The 24,366-nt window shown below is 44.3% G+C and overlaps 1 protein-coding gene across 1 annotated transcript in view; it reads left to right on the forward strand.

The window, feature by feature from the left end:
• The window catches only part of NOTCH4 (notch receptor 4), a 45,009-nt gene that overhangs the window by 669 nt on the left and 19,974 nt on the right, over positions 1-24,366 (forward strand). Inside the window, exons 2-15 of the mRNA XM_042454426.1 lie at positions 247-585; positions 1,419-1,541; positions 3,569-3,724; positions 6,131-6,316; positions 8,220-8,327; positions 8,469-8,582; positions 8,801-9,002; positions 12,014-12,159; positions 12,836-12,988; positions 18,010-18,158; positions 19,561-19,648; positions 21,052-21,285; positions 21,900-22,012; positions 22,158-22,576. Of these exons, the coding sequence (XP_042310360.1) occupies positions 247-585; positions 1,419-1,541; positions 3,569-3,724; positions 6,131-6,316; positions 8,220-8,327; positions 8,469-8,582; positions 8,801-9,002; positions 12,014-12,159; positions 12,836-12,988; positions 18,010-18,158; positions 19,561-19,648; positions 21,052-21,285; positions 21,900-22,012; positions 22,158-22,576 (2,530 nt within the window). The remainder of the gene's footprint in view (positions 1-246; positions 586-1,418; positions 1,542-3,568; positions 3,725-6,130; positions 6,317-8,219; positions 8,328-8,468; positions 8,583-8,800; positions 9,003-12,013; positions 12,160-12,835; positions 12,989-18,009; positions 18,159-19,560; positions 19,649-21,051; positions 21,286-21,899; positions 22,013-22,157; positions 22,577-24,366) is intronic.

Consider the following 24,366-nt stretch of genomic DNA (forward strand, 5'->3'; position numbering starts at 1 on the left):
GAGCACTTGGTATTCATTGGTGGTCTGCCACTGAAGTACTGTCCAGGGCTGACCCTGCTTAGCTTCCAAGATCAGAGAGAATCTATATTGAGGGTCACCCAGCAAGCCTACAGGCTTCTGGCCATCTCCTGTTGGAAACAGGATGTTGGATTACATCCACCTTTCACCCTTTTGTTGTTCTGAGTGAGGCTGAAGAAGAGAGAAGCTGCGGGAAACTTTTCTCTTAAATATTTGGTCTCTTACCAGGAAAGAATTGCCAGCTGATGGACTTCTGCCCAGCGAACCCATGTGCCAATGGCGGGACGTGTGTCATCACCTATCCAGTCATCGTCTGCCAATGCCAGCCGGGATTTGAAGGGCACACATGTCAACATGATGTCAATGAGTGTTTTGGAGACACTAACCCCTGCCTCAATGGAGGACGGTGCATTAATAATGTGGGCTCTTTCCGTTGTGTCTGCCCTCCCAACTCCTCTGGTCCCCTCTGCCAGTACCACATGGGGCATTGTTCCCCAGAAGTCTGCCTGCATGGTGGCACATGCCATGATGTGGATGAACGATACCATGGCTGCCTGTGTCTCCCAGGTAAGCAGCGAGCCATAGTGGGCAAAGAATTGGGTTCTGCCCAGATTGGGGTGGAGAACCTCAGCCTCAAGGTGCCAAATTAGCCATTTGGGGTTCCCAGGAGACTTGGAGGTTCACTATCCTACTCTACCCTTGACCTAAGCTAACTATACCCTACCCTTGACCTAAGCTAACTATAGGCATGCTATGTCCACGGAGTATTTTTCTAGACTCATCCTTTTGTTATAAAGGGTCAGTTAGTTTTCAGGCAAAGAATAAAGTATTGGTTATTACCTTGAAAACCCTACATGGTTTGGGTCCAGGTTACTTAAAGGATCACCTCCTCCCATACAATCCACCCCATACATTCAGGTCCTCTGGCAGACATTTATTCTAGTCAGCCAGGACTAGGTTGGCAATCGTCAACCGAAGTACTTTCTCTTCAACTGCCCATAGACTGTGAAATGACCTGCCAGAAGAGGCTTGACACCTGCATACACTGTCTGAATTTAAGAGCATTAAAGACCAGCCTCTTCCAGCAGGCTTGTCCAGACGATTTTTAAATTGTGAATTTTAAATTCTGAATTTTAGATGTGGCTTGTTTTAATGTGAGCACATCTTATTTTTAAATTGATGTGCATTTTAACTGATGTTGTTGTTAAGTGACCTTTTGGAATACAACTCCCACAATTCTTCAGCAATCATGGGAGTTGTAGTCCTAAAAGAATGATTTCCAAAGCTCTGGCACCATCTTGTTCTTTGTCTAAACAAAATGTCTTCATGGGCCCTAACTCACAGATCTTGGAAGAATTGTCCTTTAACCAACTGGCTAACTTCCTCTTTTCCTCCTACAGGCTACACAGGTCAGTACTGCGAAGTGAACCCAGATGACTGTGTTGGGCATCAATGCAGCAATGGGGGCACATGCCAGGATGAACTGGGGTCATATTCCTGCCATTGTCCCCCAGGCTGGACAGGTAAGGTTGATGAGAGTATGCCCACTTTCCTTGCACCCTAATTCACTAAGCCTTCTAACCCTCATTCTCCTTAAAAATCTTTTCAAAGCAATAAACCAATTTATTCGCACCGTCACAATATTCAAATCCTCAGGAACCCAGAGGTGTCATCTGTCACAACCTTGTATTTCTCCAGCTATTCTTGTTTTCTACAGCAGAATCTTCTCCAGTCTGGTAGTCTCTCAACATGGCTGCATCCACACTGCAGAAATAATCCATGTGGACACCACTTTAACTGCCCTGGTTTTGTGAAACACCTATTTAGCCTTCTCTGCCAGAGAGCTCTGATGCCACAATAAACTACAATTCCCAGGATTCTCTAGCACTGAGCCAGGGCAGTTAAAGGGACGTCAGCCTAGATTGTTTCTGCATTGTGGGCACAGGCCATGTTACGTAGAATCTAACTTCTGTCATATTATTCATAATGAGGAGTATCCTTTTGGGTAGTTACAAATGCATAACCACTGTAGTTTTTATTTTATTTTATTTTATTTTAATTGATTTTATGTACAGCACTGTATAAATCTACATATAAATAAATAAATAAATAATAGTTATGCAGCTACACAGTGACTCCCAGCCTTGCCCCTCCATCCCCATGTACTAGGCGGCAGCCACTGAAATTGACAGAGGTCTTTCCCATGTTCATTGGGAAGCAGACGATTGACTGTCCAAACTCACTCCCATGAGTGATCTCCAGTGCAACAGGCAGAAGCAAGATCCCTGTCACATACTCCTCCTCATACCAGCAACCACTCATACAAGGTGGAGTAAGCAATTGGAGAAGGATAGCGGGCTGTATTGGTCCCCAGGGAGACCAATCCCACCAACTGCACCCACCTCCCCTCTTACAAAAAGAAGATTTTTGGTTTTGTCCCCCATGCCTTCTTGAGGGCATGGGGGCATTTCCACTATCTGCCCCCATGGCAGCATGACACTGCACACCTCACCACATGGTGAGCAGCGTCACAGCCCTCCTCTGGCGCTGCTTCCAGATGACGCAGCGCCAAAGGAGCATCAAAAAGCTGCAGCATTCATGGCTATGGCACTGTGGAAAGGCCAAATCAGAGCTGTGACATGTAGCTGCCATGGTCCCAGTTTGGTGCTGAAAGAAGCAGTCTGTTAGCAGCAGTCTGTTCAGCCCCTATGTTCTCCAAACTCTGTATGTATCTGTTTGGTATACTGCAAGATAATAACATGCAGCTCAGTATTGGGAAACAAAATCAGAAATAAAACAGTCAGCATCATAATGCCAGCAAAAGAGGGCTACCACCAGTATCAGAACTTCTAAGAACAATGGATAAAGCAGGATGCCAGGAAATGCATATCTTCCTTAATTATGTATTGTCTTCCTGTTGGTGCAACTGTAAAGCAAAACAACCAATCTGGCTATCAAAGGAATTTGCCTAACAAAAAATAATAATCAAGTTTAGCAGCTGCTTGCCTTGTCCTGTTTATGATGACCACTTGCACATCGCCAAATAAAATTTGCATATGCTATTTAATCTGTATAGATACTAATTTAGAAATACTGATATGCCACATCTCACCAGAGCAGTGGAGACTGTGTGGCTAGTTAACCAGCTGTCCATGCTGTGCTAACTTGTGATGCTTTCCCTTTTTATAGTTCTAAGACAGTTTTACTTTCATGTCGGTGGAGGATGGGATTATGTAATTTTTTGACTAAGTTGTATTTGTATTTGTACATTTTTTTATTGTAACCCACCTTGATCTGTAGGCAGAGATGGGTTAATTAATAATAATAATAATAATAATTTCATAACTGTTTTAACTCTTTAAAACCATTTAATTGTTTTTAATTTTTTTATAGTTAGACTTTTAAATTTTGTATTGTTTTTAAATTGTATTGTCTTTAAATTTGCTGTTTGCTGCTTTCAGTCCCTATGTTTGGAGAAATGGGGGAAGAAATAACAACAACAACAACAACAACAACAATAATAGCTAACCACCTAGATCTGCCCTTACAGGACTCCATTGTCACCTTCATGATGCCTGCCTCAGCAGCCCATGTCACCCAGATGCACACTGTGACACTGACCTCCTGACCGGCCACACGGTTTGCACCTGCCAGCAAGGTTACACCGGAGCCTTGTGCTACGATGACATCAATGAGTGCCAGATGGGTAAAGTGGTCTGACTGTGGGGCAGGAAAGAAGGGAGCGTGGCTATCAAAAAAAATTGTGCCTCTTTGACCATTTTCTGAGGGGCTATTCACAGTGTGAAAATAATCCAGGATGAATCCAGGTTAAATCTCTATTGTTCACATGCATCCCAAGTGCACCTGATTAAATGTGGGGGGGCTGCCCCCCAACCTACTTAATCTGGGATAATTGATATTGTATTTTCCCCCTGAGGTTTTAAAAAAGATCTTCATCATCAGTGGTGTTAATAGTGTGTGAATAGACCCGGGATAAAACTCTGCATACCCAAAAAGGGATTCCAAATGCATTCGAATAACTGTCTCAATCTTTATTCAAATGCTTACACATGTGAGCAACCAAATGTGCAGAGATGTGGATTGATGCAGTTCCATAGTATGAATAACAAACCCAGAATGTGTGAATGAGATGATTTGCATTGTCATGCTAAAAGAAACAACGTCTGAATCAGTGGCGTCACTAGTGGCGTCACCCAGCATGGTAACTCATGGAGTCACCATACATCTATTGAACTCCTCCCATACCACACCATACAGAATCCTTAGTAATTTTTTTGTATTCATTTACTTATAAATCATAAGTCCCATGTATCACTGAATGTAATGGTAATAGTTGTGACATAAACAACTAGCAGAATTTAACTTATACCTTTAAATTATGATACCATACACACAGAATAAATGTGTTTACATATACATAGTGACATATGGGTAAGGTGAATATTTGGTAAAAGGTTTTTTTTAATAAAAAAATTAATTTAAAAATTGAAATTTAATTAAAAAAACACGGGGCCTCTCTTTTCTCCTCCCACTGACCCTCTCCACACTCATCTCTTCAGCATTTTAAAGAGATACAGGCAAATGCCACAGCCCAGTTCTGCCAAAACGCAGATGTCTGAGGAGCGGTGGTGTCACCCCCTTTAGAGTGTCACCTGGTGCGATCCGTACCCCCTAGTGATGCCATTGGTTTGAACAACTCTTGAGTTACATTTGCTACGGCTAGGGCGGCCTTACTATTGGGCAGGAAAAGACAACTGCTTCAGGCGGCTAATGTTGGGGAAGGAGCATCAGAGACAGTCCTTCAGCCATTCCAAATGGGTTGGTTTAGGAATAGACTGCTTGGGTGTTAGCCCCATTTGGAGGGAAAAGATTAACCTTTGTCCAATCGTCCAATGGACTAACTGGTCTATTGATCCAATTGTACAGTTAAGATTCAAACTACAGGAAAAGAGATTCCACCTAAACATTGGGAACAATGTCCTCACAGTAAGAGCTGTTCAACAGTGGAAGGCACATGCTCGGAGTACAGTGAAGTCTCCTTTGGAGATTTTTAACAGAAGTTGGATGGCCATCTCTCAAAGGTGCTTTGATTATGTATTCCTGCATGCCAGATTGGGCTTGGATGATAGCCCTGGGGGTCTCTTCCAACTTGATGAGTCTATGACGAGCCATTCACCTTCTGTAGAGTTTGCTAGGTAAACCACTGAATTTCTTTGGTCTTCCTAAGACTGGTTTCAGCAAAGTAAGGTAAACATGCCGGCTGCATCTGCACTGCAGAATTAATACAGTTGGACACTGCTTTAACTGCCATGACTCAAAGCTATGTAAGTCTGGGATTTATCATTTTGCAAGCTAGTCTTCTCTATCAGATAGCTCTGACAGAATGAGCTCTACCTTTCCCTGGAGTAAAAACATGTCCACACAGTGATAGCTTAGTAAATAATTTTTTAAAGACAAAAAAACTCCTTAGGATTAACAGGATAATGGCATAAGACTGGAAACATTCCGTTCAAATTCCTTTTAAAATAAGTTTGGAATGTGGTCAGAAGCCATTATGTCAATAAAATAATTTTGCTCTTGCACTGGAATGTGGCTCTGTTACACTATTGTTACCTGAAAAGTAACTAGTTGCAGCTGTGTTGCTTGTAACTTGCTGCTTTCATGTTCAGCATGCTACCTAAAATCTGCTGCCTCAGGCATTTGTCTCCCCTTTGCCTAGAGCACAAGTATGGGCAGAGGATGTGCTGTCTTTGCTTCTGGAAGTAAAAGTATCTTGGCTGAGCCTTTACATTACTGTTTTAGTGTGTGTCTACACTGCAGAAATAATGCAGTTTGACACCACTGTAAGTGCTGTAGCTCCATCCTATGAGATCCTGGGATTTTTAGTCTTGCAAGGTCTTTAGCCTTCTCTGCCAATGAGTGCTGGTGCTCTTTAAAACTACAAACCCCAGGATTCTGTAAGACAGAGCCATGACAGTTAAAGTGGCATCAAATTTCATTATTTCTACAGTATAGATGCACCTTCAGTTAATAGCTATATTTGTTTCATAATTTGTCTCTTCCTTTTGGCACTTTCTCACACCCTCATCAGGTGCAAATCCCTGTGAACATGGCGGAAGCTGTCAGAATACGCTTGGCTCTTTTACCTGCCGCTGCCCTGAAGGCTACACTGGTTCGCGCTGCGAATCCAACCTCAACGAGTGCCTCAGTCAGCCCTGTCATAATGGAGCCTCCTGTCTTGACTTGCTGGGCCAATTCCAGTGCCTCTGCCCTTCAGGTAAGGAGATAGATGTGATGGATGTGATAGTGATGCTGGTAGCACAGTGTAGTGGTCTGACTTTCAAAAAAACTGGTGAAGGCTGAGTTTCATTCCCTTCTCAGCTGCAAAGCTTGCTGGGTAAATGTGAGCTGGATATTGTCTCTCTTATGGAGGGCCCTTGGTATCTGCGGGGGTTTGGTTCCAGGACCCATGGTGGATACCAAAATCCATAGATGCTCATGTCCTGTTAAATACAGTGCCATAGTAAAATGGCATCCCTTATATAAATGGCAAAAACACAGTTTGCTTTTTGTAATTTATATATTTTTAAAATATTTTCAAGCCATAGATGTTTGAATGCATTGATAAGAAAATCTGTGGATATGGAGGACTGCTGTATTAGGGTTTATAAACCAGCAGGATTAATTTTCCTAATCTTTTAGGGCCAGAAGTCAGGTCCATGTTATGCCCATCCTCTAATATTTCACAGATTGAAAACCAGCCAAGAGTATGGTCAAGAGGTATTAATGAGGGAGAGCACACAAGCCAGGAGAGGCTGCAGCAGTTTGCTTTTCCCTGAGTGTACAATACACTGTAGACACTGGGCAAGATTCTACTTCTTCTCCACACTGAGTTAATTGAATGCAAACTGCTTTTGCACTTGGAACTCAAGGCACATCCAGGTCTAGTCTTTAACATCATGACCTAGACTGGCTCCAAACCAGCCATGATGGTGGCCACACACATTGGGCTGAATCCAGTGTGAGTCCTCATTATTTTGCACATGGGTCAGCTGAGCCAGCATTGCATCTGTCCCACTAGCCTGTCCTTGGTGCCACTGCCACCATTGCAGCCTCATTGACCAAACAGCACTCATCAAGAGACTGGCTGTTGCTGCCACTTCTGCTGAGGTTAGAACGGGTTGCCCTGTCATGTGATCAATGAGGAGGGGGTCACTTTAACCCCTCCTCATTGATCATACGGGTGTCCCATTCTGACCCCAGCAGAAGTGACAGCAATGGCCAGGCTTTTTCAGGGAACTGCTTGACCAGTGAGGCTGCAGTGTGGCGGCCTTTTATTTCAAGCTGCTGCTGCTGCTGCTTTCTCCCAAGTCTTGTTGATACATGTTTGGGCACCCATTTCTGCCATCAACAGAAATAATGGCACAATGAACAGCCTTTACACAGAGCTCCTCCTGTGAGGAAGCAATGACAGTAGCTTCAGAAACAAGCCATCCCCTAGTTTCCCCACACTGCTCAATGCAGGAAAGGGAGATGATGCATCTCTTCACATGAGACCAATGGATTGGGCTGAATCAGACCTGAGCCAAGTATATATGGTATATATACCATATCTCCCTGGATGTAGCTCTTCAAGTGTAGAGGTCTCAGACCCTCCATGTCTTTAAAGGTTGCCATCAGGACCTTGACTATAGAGTGGAAGCAAACTGGCAACCAGTACAGCTAATTTTAAGACTGGTGTCACACATTCTCTATAATCTATAGGCTACTTTGGTCAACAATCCTGCTGCTTGATTTTGCAATAGCTGTAACATCTTGGCAAGATTTGTTCAGAAGAGGTTTGCCATTGCCTTCCCTATCTGAACCTAAACTTTTTGCTGGGTTTCAAGCTCTCTTTTCCTGAAGCAGAATTGTTCTCAAAGACCCTAGCCTAAATTACACTAGTTTAATTGTCAAATTACCAGTGCATGGGCTACTGTCTGTAGCTAAGTAATCTCTGCTCAGAAAATGTCATAGCTGGCATACCAGTTGGAGCAGGCACCAGGTGCTATGAGCCACAAGGTCCACTTCCAGTGACAGAGATAGATCTAGGAATTGGAAAGGTAACCTCCACATACACCAGCCTACCACAGATGGAGAGAGAAAGAAAGAGAATTGAATTTATCTTCTTTTTACCACAGGATTTGGTGGTCCATTATGTGAAGTTGAAGAATGTGTCACAAATCGCTGCCTCAATGGGGGAACCTGCCTCCCACAAAGCCAAGGATTTTCCTGCAAGTGTCTCCCTGGTGAGTGAAGATTTGTCCCCTGCAAAGAAAACCCCCACACAAGATCCAATTAATTGTTTCAGTCATAAGTGTTCCACATCATCTTTCTTTTCCTCTACTGAACATGCACTGCTCTTTGACTTTTTGTCTTGCTCTTCTTAGGCTTCGAGGGACCCCGATGCAAGCGGGAGGTGGATGGCTGTGCTAGTAACCCCTGTAGGAATGGGGGCCAGTGCCAGAATTCAGTGGGGGGTTTCCACTGCACCTGCCTGCCAGGTAACTATGTGTAGGTTTGGAAAGAAAGGGTGGTTAACAAACCAGGTTCAAAAGGCATTGGGGAAGATTATCTAAGGGAAGGGAAAGGTATTTTGGTTCTGTTCAGCTTTGGACTTTTAAGATTCCATGCTGGGGGAAAAGTGGGAGGGGGGGGATGAAAAGAACAATTTAAGCAAGGCTTGAGACCCATGACAGTGTCAACGTTTCCCCTTCTGCAGGTTTTGAGGGACACCAGTGTGAGAGAGAGGCTGACTTGTGCCACAGTGGGCCCTGTGGACATGGAACCTGTGTGAACACCCCAAGCTCCTTCACATGCATCTGCTCTCCAGGCTTCACAGGACCCTTCTGCATGGAACTCAGCGACCCCTGCCAGAACTGGCAGTGCCTCAATGGAGGTACTTGCCAGGAAACAGAAACTGGGTATGGATGGGGCAGGGACAAGATGTGAGGTGGAGAAGGCTTTCTAGATGAAAAACATGGCTAACTTTGGTCTAGTTTTTAAGCCGTAAAAGTTGAGTCACAACTCCCGGAATCTCCTTGGACTGTTGGCTGAGGGATTTGGGGAGTTGTATTGCAAAATACAGTAGCCCCTCCCAATTTGCAGGGGACCTACATGAAAATGGCGGCTCGCAAATATTCTAGTCCCACTGAAAATAATGGTGTGTGTGCCCAAGGTGTGCACTGCTATTTTATCTCTCTCCACCTGTTCCTCCCACAAACAGCGAGACCGCGGACTCCAAGTCCACGAAAAGGAAGGTACAACTATATAGCTGCCTCAAGCTCTGGTTTTAAGTGCCATTCCTAGGGGCTGAACCTGAACCAAAGCTCACCATGCTAAGCATATATTCAGATTTTCTAACAAGAATAAAAATGGTAATGCTTCCCTCAACCCTAGCAATCCCTTGCTTCCACTTAAGCTCCCCACCCCCAGTGAGTGAAGAATGAGCTTTACCAAAAAGGAACTTGAGATCCAGTCTAGTCAATTTCAGTATGCCATTGATTTTTATGGTTGCAGTGGAAGTAACTAGCATTAAACATTAATGGTATTATTCAGCACTAAGCATTAAGTGACATGGGGCGCATCTACACTGTAGAAATAATGCAATTTGACACCACTATAAGTGCTGTAGCTTCATCCTATGGAATCCTAGGAGTTGTAGGTTGTAGTGCTGGTACCTCATGAAACTACAAATCCCAGGATTCTGTAGGATGGAGCATGGCAGTTAAAGTGGTGTCAAACTGCATTATTTCTCCTCCAATACATAGGAGCATGCAAAGAGGTCTTGCAGCACCTTTCAGACTAAATGATAGAAAGAAGCTGGTAGCATGACCTTTCATATTCCATTGGCAGGAATTAATCTCACAGCAAAGGAGCTCTCCTTCTCTTCCCATCCCCTTCTCCTCATTATGATTGCACCATTATTAAGTTGTTATTATTATTAAAGGTGTCATTATAAGCTGGGGAGCCAAACATCTAAACCCACAGTCAGGCATTAATTTTATTAGGATGAACTAAAATACCCCAGTAATATGCAAGCTTTCACAGTCTTCAGAATTCTTCTTTGGTGTGTTACATCCTAAATAAGGAGAAAGGCAGGATAGTAAATAAATAAATAAATAAATATGTAAAGCATATTGACCTACTGGGTTTTGTTCTTGTTTTCTCGCAAACTGACATAGCTAGTTTTGTGTTTGTCTTATAGGGAAATGTGATGCTATTGCTATTCAGAAATTATTGTCTATAGCATCTAGCTTGTGTTTCTCTTCATATCTGGGTTGCCACCTTTTTTCACTGACTCTGGTCCAATGCCTTTGGCGGTAGGCTGGCATAATTCAGTGATTATGCAGGTTAAGTATTTTTAGTTTACTTCATTCTGTGCCATTGAAATCTTCATCTGTTGAATTTCTGTAGTACACAAATGGTTCTTAAAGGCAAAGGCATAGGATGAGGGGAGGGAAAAAGTGGCAGCCCTACATCTTCACAACTTTGCTCTCTCTCAGACCTGATCCTAACTTAGTACTTCTAGAGCTTACCATTACAGTTACACCACAAAACAAGGCATAATATATTTTCTTAAGTAACAGTCATAATGTACTTACACAGTTGTTACTATGGAAAGGTAATGACAAATTACTAGCCAAGAAAGGCTTGTTTGTATCTACTCTGTTGTCTTTCCACCAACAAGTATCAATATCCTTGGTGGAATTGCTATTGGAAAAGTCTTAGCTTGTTGTTGGCTACTGTTTCTTCTTCTTCTTTTTTTCTGTACATGATTTCATTGTTTTTTAAATCTGTTTTTATGTTTTTATTGTATTTTGATTGTATTTCTGGTTTCCTTATGAGTTTATTATTGTCTTTTGCCCTGTCTACATACATACCACCTAAAGGAAGATGATAAGGCTGACTTGCCTTGTAAGATTTCTGCAAGCATTATAACCAGACAGTGCATGTGAAGCACTTTGAATTAGAGACAATCTGTTCCCATATGCAAGGTTGAATAATTATGGCAGTTTTCTCCCTGCTGTAGGAGAAAACAACTATTATTATTATTATTATTAACCTTTATTTATAAAGCGCTGTAAATTTACACAGCGCTGTACATACAATCTTTTAGTTAGATGGTTCCCTGCCCTCAGGCTTACAATCTAAGAAGACACGACACAAAAGGAGAAGGGAGTGGTCCTCTGCAGTATTCTCTCCATATTTCCCCGATACCCACCAACAGATTTTTGTGCATAGAAACCACTGGTTCAAATACAGGGAGAAAACTGCAAAATTCTTGCTGGCTCCTTTTTGCACCGTGGAAAGGGGGCCATAGCCGTTGGGGCCACAGCTTTTTGGCGCTCCTTTGGTGCTGTGTCATCTGGAAACAGTGCTAGAGGAGCGCTGTGACACCACCGCCATGTGGTGGGGTGCACAGTGTCACGCAGGATGGGGGCACAGTTGGGGTGTGTACCATGCGGACGCAATGCTACCATTTTGCCCTGATGCCAGCCTTTATCGCTGATCTGTACAGCTTCTCAGTCAAAGAAACTATGGCCTCAGTTTGCAAACCTTGAGCAGTCCAATTGACTGGGAATCTTGAATATCTTTCATTCTTGTATTTGTGCATGTGCCTTGAACCTATCCGCTTATTGTGACCCCATTAATTTCACTGGGTTTCCTTAGGCAAGGAATACTTGGAGGTGGTTTAGCCAGTTCCTTCCTCTGAAATGTAGCCTACAGGCTGCACCTAGTATTCTTTGGTGGTTTCCAATCCAAATATTAACTAGGGATGACCCTGCTTGGTTTCCAAGATCATATGGGATTTGGTGCCTTTATTGTATTTAGGGTCATCATAAGTCATCATAAGCCACAGCAAATAACAACAAATATAAAATGTTAAATTAAAATCATCATCATCCCTCTCTCTTTCTGTCTCCCTCTCCAGGCTGCATTGTATTTGTCTGCCAGGTTGGACAGGCCAAGATTGTGCCACAGAGATCAATGCCTGCAATTCCAGCCCTTGTCATCAAGGAGGCACATGTCTGAGCCAACGAGGTTCCTTCACTTGCCTCTGCCCCAGTGGCTACCAAGGTAATGTGCCCTTAGTCCCAAACCCTATCTCCATGCCCTGGGCAGCTGAACCTCTCCTTCAAGCAATGTTCAAGGAAATTTCCCTATATTTTCAATCTACCATATGTATTTGAGTATAAGTTGACTTCATATATAAATTGAGGTTGGGTTTTGTAGCCAGAATTAAGGATTTTGATCTGACCCATGGGTCAAGGGTAAAACTTAGGGGCAAGTAACAAAGGATGCAAAGGGTGAATCAAAGGAAAACAATGCCAAAGAATTTACAAAATTCCAGCAGGCATAACTGTTTGTGCTCACCCTAAAGGCTAGATGGATGAAGAGGCACTACCGCCACTATTTCCCACCTAGGCATTCAAAAAGGCCAGAAGTGGTGTCATGGTTGAAAAAGTAGGGGGGGCAGTGCTTCTTTTAGGTTCTCCTTGGATGGACTGATCTCTTGCTTTTTGCCACTCGGCTCTGAGAAGGGAACGGTTCCTTTTTTGCTAAGAGTTAAGTACACTCCTTACATTGACACGTGGATAAGTAGATCCAGGTTTTTTTAGTCAATTTTTTGACTTCAAATTCTAGACTTATACATGAGTATGTATGGTATTCTCTGTCTTCATTCTAGCCCACATGACTTCCACCTTTATCTACAGATCACCACTTTATTGTTCTGTTCCTTCCCAATTGCCAGGGACAACATGTGAAGAAGATGTGGACGAATGCCAGTCAAGCCCCTGCCTCCATTCTGGATCCTGCCTTAACAGCCCTGGAACGTTCCATTGCCTTTGTCCAAAGGGTTACACAGGAGTGAGGTGTCAAGTGATCATAGACCTTTGTTCGCCTAGTGAGTATTTGAGAACCAGGATCCACTAAAACATACTGCTGCCTAGGGAAACATATAGTCTATGTAGAGAAGCTGACTGGATTGGCAGCTGAAACTTTTCTTCTGCCCATGTAATGTTAATTGGGGCTTGTTACAGAGACCATACAAATCCATTTTTATGGTCGCTCCACTGACTGCCAGTCTGTTTATGGATACAATTCAAAGTGCTACTCATGACCTATAAAATCCTATACAGCTTGAGTCTAGGCTATCAGACAGATTGTATCACCACATATAAGTCTGCCCAGGCCCTGAAAGCTCCAGGAGAGGCCCTTCTCTCAGTTCTGCCACCATTACAGACATGATGTAATGGCTGCCCCTAGGCTCTGGAACTCTCTTCCTTTATCGCTGTGTGCCTTCAAGTCATTTCCAGCTTATGGCGACCCTAAGGTGAACCCATTGTGGGGATCTCTTGGCAGGTTTCTTCTGAAGAGTTTGCCATTGCCATCCTCTTAGGGACTGTGACTTGCCCAAGATCAACCATTGAGTTTCCATGACTCAGCAGGGATTCGAGCCCTGGCCTCCAGAGTCATAGGAGGTTATTGCACTGGCTTTACTCCCACGATAGATGTGTCATAGAATCATAGAATCATAGAGTTGGAAGAGACCACAAGGGCCATCCAGTCCAACCTTCTTGTCCTGGGCGACTTCAACATCTCCCTCACGGGCAGCTACGTCCCATCTGGTGCGGCTCGGGAATTCATGGATACCATGGCAGCCATGGGCCTGCCCCAGCTAATACAGGGTCCTACGCACTGTGCGGGTAATACTCTCGATTTGGTCTTCTGTTCGGATGCGGAAAATCCGTGGGTGGAAATAGCTAATGTTTCTCCCCTGCCATGGACGGATCATTTCCTGGTAGAGGTGAAAATCAAGGCCTCTACCCAGATCCCCCCCGGGGGTGGTGGACCTGTTAGGATGGTCCACCCTCGAAGGCTGATGGAACCTGAGTGGTTCCAAGAAGCCCTAGAGGGGCTCGCGGTTGGAAATGACGGCGACTCTGTTGATGTCCTTACCGGTATTTGGAATACCGGTCTTTCTAGGGCTATATACAGAATCGCTCCCAAGCGCCCTCTCAGGCCTGCTTCTAAACGTAAGCCCTGGTATACGGAAGATCTCCGGGAGAGGAAGCGGGTTCTGCGACGGCTAGAGTACCGTTGGTGGAAACACCTTTGCTTAGACGACAAGGCTCTCCTAGACCAACTGTTAAAGGACTACGGAGAGGCAATACGAGCAACAAAGAATTCGTTCTATGGTGCTCGTATTGCGTCCGCGGAGTCGCGTCCGGCAGAGTTGTTCAGGGTGGTCAGGGAGCTAACTCAGCTCCCTCCCGCCCTGAACCACATCCTTGAACCTTCTAAGGCCTGCTGCGACTTGTTCAACGACTTTTTCACGGATAAAACCTCTCGTATAAGCGAAGGTCTGAACGCCGACATTTCAGCAGAACCTAGGGTCGAAGTGTCCAGAGCCTCCGTGGACTATGTTAAACTGGATCAGTTTGAGTTGGTGAGTACCGAGGATGTGGACAAGATCCTCGGAAGTGTTCGGAAAACAACCTGCTCTCTTGATCCCTGTCCCTCATGGTTAGCGGCCCAGGGGGGACCGGCGGTAACGACATTGTTACGCCGGATAGTTAATACATCTCTGAGGGATGGGCTATTTCCATCTCAACTTAAATTGGCCATTGTAAAACCTATTTTAAAAAAGCCCTCCCTCGACCCCCTGGTACATAATAATTATCGGCCTGTTTCGCTGCTGCCATTTTTGGGTAAGGTGATCGAGAGGGCGGTTGCGATCCAGCTTCAGGCGGTCTTGGATGAAACGGATTATCTGGACCCATTTCAAACTGGCTTCCGGGCGGGTTACGGGGTTGAGACGGCCATGGTCGCCTTGGTCAATGATCTCCGTCTGAGCATCGACGGGGGAAGCGTGTCCCTGTTGGTGCTCTTGGACATCTCAGCGGCTTTCGATACCATAGACCATGGTATCCTTCTGGGGCGCCTGGCAGAGGTGGGGATCGGGGGGCACTGCGCTCCAGTGGTTCCAGTCCTACCTCTCCGGGAGGTCCCAGATGGTGCAGCTGGGAGACGTGTGCTCTGACGAGAGGCCCCTTAAAACCGGGGTCCCTCAAGGAGCCATTCTGTCTCCCATGCTATTTACATGAAACCGCTGGGAGAGATCATCCGGAGACATGGGGCGCGGGGTTATCAGTACGCTGACGACACCCAAATTATTTTCTCTATGTCTCCGACTGATGCAGTGACTGGGGATGGCGTCTCTCCTCTCGTGGCCTGTCTAGAGTCAGTAATGGGCTGAATGAGGGAAAACCGACTCAAATTGAATCCAGAGAAAACGGAGGTACTAGTGATAGGTTCTCCTGGTCCAGGAATGGCGGTGGTTCCACCTGTCCTGAACGGGGTCACGCTCCCTGTGAAGGACTCCGTGCGCAGTCTGGGGGTGCTTCTTGACTCGTCGCTTCATCTGACTGCTCAGGTGAATGCGACGGTCAAGAGCACCTGTTATCAGCTTCGGCTTATTCGCCAGCTGCGCCCATACCTGGCCCAGAGGGACCTAGAAACTGTTGTACATGCTCTGGTAACTTCGAGACTGGATTTCTGCAATGTACTCTACATGGGGCAACCCTTATACCAAACTCGGAAGCTGCAAATGGTGCAGAACATGGCAGCCCGGCTGGTCACTGGTGCTCCCAGGACCAGCCATATAACACTGGTTTTGAAAGACCTCCATTGGCTGCCCATCCGCTTCCGAGCCCAATATAAGGCGTTGGTAATTACCTATAAAGCCCTAAATGGCTTGGGCCCAGGATACCTAAAGGACCGCCTCTCCCCGTACATTCCGCCTCGCACCCTCAGAACGTCTGGGCAGCAATTACTGAAGGTGCCTGGGGCTAGGTTAGCCTCCACCACACGGAGGACATTCTCCACGGCTGCCCCAGCCCTTTGGAATACGCTGCCCACTGAGCTCCGCTCGTCCACCACCCTGGCCCAATTCAGGAAGGACTTGAAAACCTTCCTGTTCCAACAGGCATTCCCCGAATAAAAATCCTGTGGGCCTCCCTCCTCTTCCGTGGCCAAGAGGTTGGGCTATGGGGCTTTTTGCTTGTTATTTTCTGTATGACCTGCTGTATTTGCATTTTAACTCTTCTTGTCTTGTTGTTTTGTACGGATTGTATTTTAACCTTGTTGTAAGCCGCCGTGATTTTAAGAAGGGCGGGATATAAATAAAATTTTTATTTATTATTTATTTTATAACCCCCTGCCATGCAGGAAATCACAATCAAAGCATCCCCGACAGGTGGCCATCCAGCCTCTGCTTGAAGACCTCCAAGGAAGGAGACACCACTACACTCAGAGGAAGTGTGTTCCACTGTTGAACAGCCCTTACTGTCAGGAGGTTCCTCCTAATGTTGAGGTGGAATCTTTTCCTGGAGCTTGCACCCATTGTTCCAGGTCCTAGTCTCTGGAGCAGCAGAAAACAAGCTTGCTCCCTCCTCAATATGACATCCCTTTAAATATTTGAACAGGGCTATCATATCACCTCTTAACCTTCTCTTCTCCAGGCTAAACATCCCCAGCTCCCTGAGTCGTTTCTCATAGGGCAAATGTGGAATGTAACTTTAAGAAGGCATATCTTATCGCATTTCCCTGTCGCCGGGGAGTACACAGTTGATTTGCAACCCAGACTTCTGTCGCATCTTTTCAAGAACAGGAAAATCCTGTTCTTGAAAAGATGCAGGAGTAGACCAGAGTGGCCTGGATTGCAAATGGGCTGCATACTCCCTGGCAACAGAGAAATGTGATAAGATCAGCTTTTTAAAAGTTACATCCCGTGTCTGTTGCGGGAGCAAAGCCAATGTGATAAATTGTTTAGCCCAATGCTCAAACCACTACACTACACTGACTCTCTAACTCTCTTCCTAGAAAGACTAAATGGCCCCCTCTTTGCAGTAATTCCTTTGGCAGGCAAATACTTTTTTTATTATTCCAACAGGGTTTTGAGAACTGAAGGTTTTTCAAGTAAAAATAACCATTTGTAAGGCTCTCTGGGAGCCTTTATGTCTGAAAGGCAGGGTATAAATACTCCAAATAAATAAATGACTTTTAAAAGAGTACTATACTATTTTATTATACAGTGCTCCCACATCATATGCAAGTGCACTTTACGTGGCTTTCAGCATACGCTGAAAGCCGTGCTGGGAAAAAGGGTGATGCATCTCATAGGGAATAATGGGGCGCATGCCCGTGGTGTGTTTGCGCCGCTGCACTGCCGCGCCTCCAAATGCACAAGCCCCATTCATTTAAATGAGGCTCGAGCATAGGCAGAATTCACTTTACGCGGGGGAGTCTGGAACGGATCCCCTGCGTAAAGAAAGGGCAGACTGTACTATGCATACTGGTTTTTTTAATTGCTTTAAAAATCACTTTTAATACTGTGTTTGAAATTGTTTTTAAATGTTGCTTACTTGTTTTGTATCTCACCTTCCTCCCAGCCTGGTATAGAATCAGGCTGTATGCAGTTTGATTTTCCAGCTTTATTTCAGTCAGGGATTCTATACCTTAACACTAGGAAGAGATACACGCAGTGAAACTTTCCTCCTTACTGCCATACTGGACCATGTGGAAGCTCAAACATTTTTTGCATTGCTGCAAGACATAAAAACTGAGTATCATAGAATCATAGAGTTGCAAGAGGCCACAAGGGCCATCCAGCCCAACCCCCTGCCATGCAGGAAATTACAATGAAAGCACCCCGGACAGATGGCCATCCAGCCTCTGTTTGAAGACCTCCAAGAAAGGAGACTCCACCACTCTTGCATTAGCCTTTTTAGCTGCCACATCACACTGTTGACTTTGGATCATTTATGGATCATTTATGCATCCCTGGATCATTTATGAAAACCCCACAACAAATTCTATCTCCGTTATTCTCACTCTCTGTATCTTTTTCTCTCATCACAACAGATCCTTGTGGACATGGAGGCCAATGTGTAGTAAAAGAGTCTGCCCCTCATTGTCTCTGCCGTCCAGGTTGGGCTGGCCCTCGATGCCAACACCAGTCAAGCCAGAATGGGGATAACTGCACAAAGCTGGCTGGAGGGTTCAGCTGTCAGGTGAGCATGGGAATGGCATAGGTGCCAACTGACTGGCACTGCCTTTTAGGATTTGGAGAAGTTAGCAAATAAGGATTTTCACAATTCCAGTTTGTGATGACCATGGTTGTATTTTATCACCCTATCTTTTAATTTGTATACAGAACATATCATACATAAAGCAGGTTTAGACTTGGAGGAAAGAGGCATTAAAAATGGAGGAACATCAACAGTTTAGGATGTGCAGATGATACAATAATACTAGTGGAAAATAGCAAAGACTTGGAAGGATTACTGAAAAAAATAAAAGAAGAAGTTACAAAGACAGGTTTACAGCTGGCCATTAAGGGGTCATTCCCACTGGGGGTATAACCCGCTTTCTGATCTGGTTCCACTCCGCCATGTGAAGCGAATGCAAAAGGTCCTTCATTCTCACTACAACAAGGCACCTTTTGTGGAATCGCTTTTGTTTAGCACACTTGTCATCCCCATTAGTTGGAGCTGGGGAAGGGGGAGCAGCCCTTCAGTTGGACGGCCACCACCCACCCTCCCCCTGGAACCCCTTCAGAAGGCTGCGACCCCGGCCGGACCCTTTACCTCCAGCGACCACAGCCCTGCGAGCCACTGAGGAGGAGGAAGAGGAGGAGGAGGAGGAGGAGGAGGAGGAGGAGGAAGAGCAGGCACTGGCAGGGCTTGGCAGGCAGGATGGCAGGGCCAGGGCTCCTCCCAAGACCACTGCTGGGCACCATGGAGTGCAGAGGAAGGCCCCCAAGGAAGCCCTCTCCCCTGGCTGAATTGAATCCTAGTTTCCCAGAGTCCTATTCTAGTGTGCAAATCATTGCACCATGCTGGCTTGCCTTTTCACAGCAAGCCAATATATATATATACTAGTATGGTGTGTTGTAGTTGAGCATAGGTTTTAGAAGGAAGACTGCGTGCCAGATGGATAGACTCAATAAGGGAGACTATGGGTCTAAGCCTACAGGACCTGAGCAAAGAGATAGAGGATAAGGGGGCTAGGAGAGGTCTCATTCACAGGCGTAGCTTAAGTAAGCAATCCTCCCTAGACAGTCCTGCATTCTCTCTCCCCAGCTGCACCCACCTGACCTACCTTGCAATGTAGTTGTGAGACTAAAGGAGAGGAAGAAGGCATTACGAAAATGTAACATACAGATAATAATTAGATGTATAAAGAAGGTTTGCTGGTGTGTGTTTGTTTCTGTGTTTGTTTCTGTCTCAGTGAGAGTGGAGGTTTTAATCTGTTGAGTTTGTGTGCCACAAAATGACAAATTGCAGCAAAGAATAGGATTACACTGTAAGCCATTTTTGATATATGAAAAATGTGTGAGGAGGCAACTGTGGCTTTATGATGTTTCACCTTAAATATTTTTTATGACTCTGCTCTGAATCATTCTAATTTCAGTGCCTTCAAGGGGGGAAGTGTCTAAATGGAGGAACTTGCACCAAGATCTCAGGTGGATTTCGCTGCTTGTGCCCACCAGGGACCATAGGTATTTTGTGTTTTGTTTATTAATTTGCACTGGGGATGAGAAGGTGGCAGGCTCTGGGGCAAGTGACCCATGGCACTTGTGGCTTGTTTTAGTTGATTTAGCTGGTTTGGGGAGGAAAAAAAAGCCCAAAGCTCAGTCAGAATTATATAGTTTTTGTGGGTTTTTCGGGCTATGAGGCCATGTTCTAGAAGAGTTTATTCCTGACGTTTCACCAGCTGCTGTGGCTGGCATCTTCAGAGAATTGAAATAGAATGTGATCCCACCATACGCAATTTGGAGGAGTTTGGGAGGGTTAGGGGGCATGCAAAACAAATAAATAAAATGACAAACTCTACATAAAAAGGTATTGCAGTTTTGACCAGAGAATCTGCAAGGATGCACTTTATTGAACATGCAGCTGTCTGTCTGCTTCACATGGATTTGGGTTGCTGTGTATTTTTGGCAGAGAAGGATAAATAGCTGCAAATAGATAGAAATTTGTGTAAAAAAGTGAAGACAATTAAAAGTCAGTGCAAATGTGTGAAATTTGCATAATACACTTATATGTAGACTACCCTTAAGATTTCTGGGTTTGTTTTTTTTTAAAGGGTGAGAAAATGGAAAAGGGCTTTCTGAGGTACTACTATAAGGATTTCTTGCATTAAAAAATGGGTGTAGGTGAGAAACAAGAGACCTCATAGATTCCCTTTGAGTTTAGATATATAGTTGACCCTCAGTATCTATGGAGGATCCATTCCAGCCCCCACGTGTGTACCAAAATCTGCAGATACTCAAGTTCCATTGTCCCCAATTGTGCCATGTGCATGCAGCCGTGCTACCATTAGAAACAATGGACTTCAATGGTGGTGTGTGCACATTGCTGTGCTGTCATTAGGGACAATGGGATGGTGACATCTCATTGTCCCTAATGCCGATGTGGCTGCATGCACACACTGCCACTGGAGGCAATGGAGGCTTTCCTTCCATGGATGCTTGAATCTGCAGATGGTAAGTCTGTGGATACCAAGTGCCGACTGTACTCCAAAGTACCAGGGAGGTCACAAAATTTGCTGACGATCTCCCTTAGGAACCAGCATGTCTTGGACTTTAAAGCCAGTCCTACCTTATGAGAAAAAAAGCAGAAAAGGACTGCTGCCTCTCATGTCCTGCTTGTGAGCTTCTCCCCAAAGGCATCAGATTGGTTGCTTGGGGGAGCAAAGGATGCTAGACTATATAAATCTCAGATCTGACCCCAAAAGCCCTTTTTCCATTCTTATAAAAGGTAGTATAACCTCAGCTTGGGAAAATTCCTGGAAGTGGGGTTACACATCATGCTAGTGGGGAATTCAGGGGCATGTAATCCACAAGCATAAATATTTCCAGCTCTGAAACATTCTCAACCTACCCTTCCTACCATTTTCCAGGTCCCCATTGTGATGTGGATCCCTGTTCTCTCCCTGGTCCCCATTGCTACTATGGAGGCACCTGTGTGGCTCAGCCTGAAGGGTTTTCTTGCATCTGCCCCTCTGGGTATGTTGGCAAGCGGTGTGAGGGGGTGGTGGATGCCTGCTTCTCCCAGCCTTGCCACCGACCCGGTGCCCACGACTGCCAATCCACTGATCATGGATTCCACTGTTTGTGCACCTCAGGATACACAGGTAAAGGAGGAAGGTTGAAAGAGGCTCAAGTGGGAAAGGCTGATTCTTTGCTGTTATCAAGACATCTGTGCTTGTTACATCTTTTATATGTGGACTTTGACAGAGTGCTTATATTGTCTTGAGGGGAAGACTGGATCTGAATAATGCGAAGGGAAGAATAGGATATTTAATGGAGTGGGAAGTTCAGTATCCCTAAGTTAATTGTAAGTCAAGTTCCATTGATCAGTGAGTGTCCGCTACTAGGAACTAACACTAGGATTTAGTACGCAAAGGGGTTTTGTAGCAACTTTGAGACAGAGTGAAAGCATAAGCTTTTGTAGACTTGGTCTACTTCCTTAGATGCAAAGCTTATGCTACAACTTATTTGCTCAAGATCCCTTTACATACTGATTTTCCAGAATAACAGGGATATCTCTCTGAATTCCAAGATATAGACTATATTTTTAAAAGCATCTCTTGCCTTGTTCCTAAAGCTCAAAGCAGCAACTATCTGAGAGGAATGGAGCACTCTACCTCTGGACTGTCTCCCTTTCACTCATGCTCATTGATGAGTTTGTCTGCAATCATAAATCAAATCTTATTTGAATTAAAAAAGAACTTACTTCTCTTTCCAGGGAGACTGTGTGAATCTGTGATTGACAGCTGTCAGACCAATCCCTGCCTCAATGGTGGAAGCTGTAGCATAATGCCTGATCATCCTCTTGAATTTATCTGCCACTGTCCACAGGTAAGAACTTGATAGTCTGACTTGATAGAAGGTCGGTAGACATACTGATGAAAGAGCTACATGGGGGAAATTCTATATATCCACTGTGTCAAAATGAAAGCATGTGGGGATTTTAAAAAACATCTTCCTTCCTTCCCACATTTAGGGGTTTGAAGGAACCACATGTAACCAGAACACACCAGCTTGTGGTCTCTTCTACTGTCACAATGGTGGGGTTTGCATTTCACCTCAGTCCAGACCACTTTGCCTCTGTGTGGGAGGCTTCTCTGGACCAGACTGCCGCCAGCCTCCCTGTTCTTCCGGTTCCTGCACAGCTACCAATGGTACCTACGAAATCGAATGCCAGCAGACAGCAAGAGATGGGCGTTGTGACCGGGCCTGCAGTTCCCCTGAAACCAATTGGGATGGGGGCGATTGTTCCTTGGGCTTGTTAGATCCTTGGAAGAGTTGCCCAAAGCAGGAGCTGTGCCAGGTGGCTTTCCAGAATGGGCATTGCCAGCGCTTTTGTGACAATGAGGATTGCCTTTATGATGGATTTGACTGTGTCCAGCAGAAGGAGTGCAAGTGAGTCACCCCAAAGGGCACCTTGGGAATGCCACCAAAAGAGGTAGATGATGAAGAGTGAAGAAATGTCCAGAGTTTGTGCAAGTTCCTTTTTTAGATGACAGATCCCAGAATGCCCCATTTGAAGGTGTCCAAAAAGGAAACTTGTACACCCGCTAGATATTGGCTTTAAATAAGAGATTTGGTGAATTTCTGTAGCAGAGTTTAAAATGCACTGAAACATAGTTAGAAGAGTAGACTACTGCACCACCCACATTCACATGTCCAGCAGAGAAAAGATTGAAACTCAGTCTTCTTTAAGAGAGAGAGAGAGAGTTTTACTCATGCTTATGCATAGTCAAATATACAGGTTCTTGAGGAAAGCCAAAAAATATATAGAGTGGGTCCTTGGTATCAACTGGAGTTTGGTTCCAGGCCCCAAAATCCGTGGACACTCAAGTCCCATTATGTACAATGGCATAGTCAAATGATGCTTCTTATAGAAAACGGCAAAATCAAGGTATGCTTTTTGGAATGAGGGGACAGAATATTTTAAAGCCATGGATGGTTGAATCTGCAGATGCAGAATCTGTGGATACAGAGAGCCGAACGTAGTTTAAGGAAGACTGGAGCTTTTCATGCGGAGAGGGAGCTCAAGAAGCCACATCTTCATGGCAAGCAGCTGCCAGAGAGAGAGAAAGAGAGAGAGAGAGAGAGAAGTGGCATGCAGATGAGATCAGACAAAGGATGTTTACTCAAGAAAAGAGAGAAGGTGTAAACAAACAAATAAGAAGGGTAGATTTTAAAACTCTTACCTAGAGTAACAGGTCTCCTAATTGCAAGTAAGTTCAAGACATGTGAGATTGCTATCTCCAGCACTGGGAATGACTATGGTGTGTGTGTACACATACATCTGGCTTGGCAAAGATAGCTGTCTGAGCCCATTAAGATGAACAAACTGCCCAGAAGGATTGAAATAATATTCAAAAATATTCAAAAATTGGTTTAAAAACACACCCATGTTTTGGGGGAGTTGAGAAACCTGCTGAGAAGAATGCCAGACTGATGAGAATCTTCACAGTTCAGAACTTAATCTGTGCAAAAATTGCATGTGGTTGTTTTGAATAGAAAACAGCATTTTTTTAAATGCAGGATACCACATTTTCCCCATGAAAAACACCATTAACAATGCAAAAATATGAATTTATGTGTGGAAAATGATACTTTCTGTGCCAAAATGCTGTATTTGGGCATTTTTCCTACATAAAATTTACACATGGCTGATGTGCATAGAAAATCAGTTTTTCGGTGCACTCAAGAGCATTTTCCTTGCAGAAATTAATGTTTAATATTTATTATTTAATATTAATTAATATTTCTGTGATGAAATATTATTTTCCATGAGGAAAAGGCTATTTCTTCACAGAAAATGCTATTTTCTACATAAAACAACCACATGCCATATTTTGCACAGAATAAGTCCTGAACTGCAAATAGCCTTTAAAAAAACTGGACAGTTTTCAAATATTTTCTCACAGCAAGAAGAAAAGTGCTGAAATTAATTGCTACTTTTAAAAAGAAGCTTTGTGAAGAATAACATCCCTACCACCCAAGACTGAGTTCTCTATGTCTTTATCCAGAGTAGCTTGGTCGTCTCTATCACCCTGCTCAAATGGTGAAAAATATTTAAATGCACATATTATTACTATTATTATTATTAGCAACCAACATTTTCCCAGTTCAGGATTTAAGGTAGATTACAACAAATTAAAAAAAGCTGAAGAATTATAAAACACTGAAGTTAAAAAGTG

The sequence above is a fragment of the Sceloporus undulatus genome, chromosome 2 (assembly GCF_019175285.1).
Source record: "Sceloporus undulatus isolate JIND9_A2432 ecotype Alabama chromosome 2, SceUnd_v1.1, whole genome shotgun sequence".
Taxonomy (NCBI): domain Eukaryota; kingdom Metazoa; phylum Chordata; class Lepidosauria; order Squamata; family Phrynosomatidae; genus Sceloporus; species Sceloporus undulatus.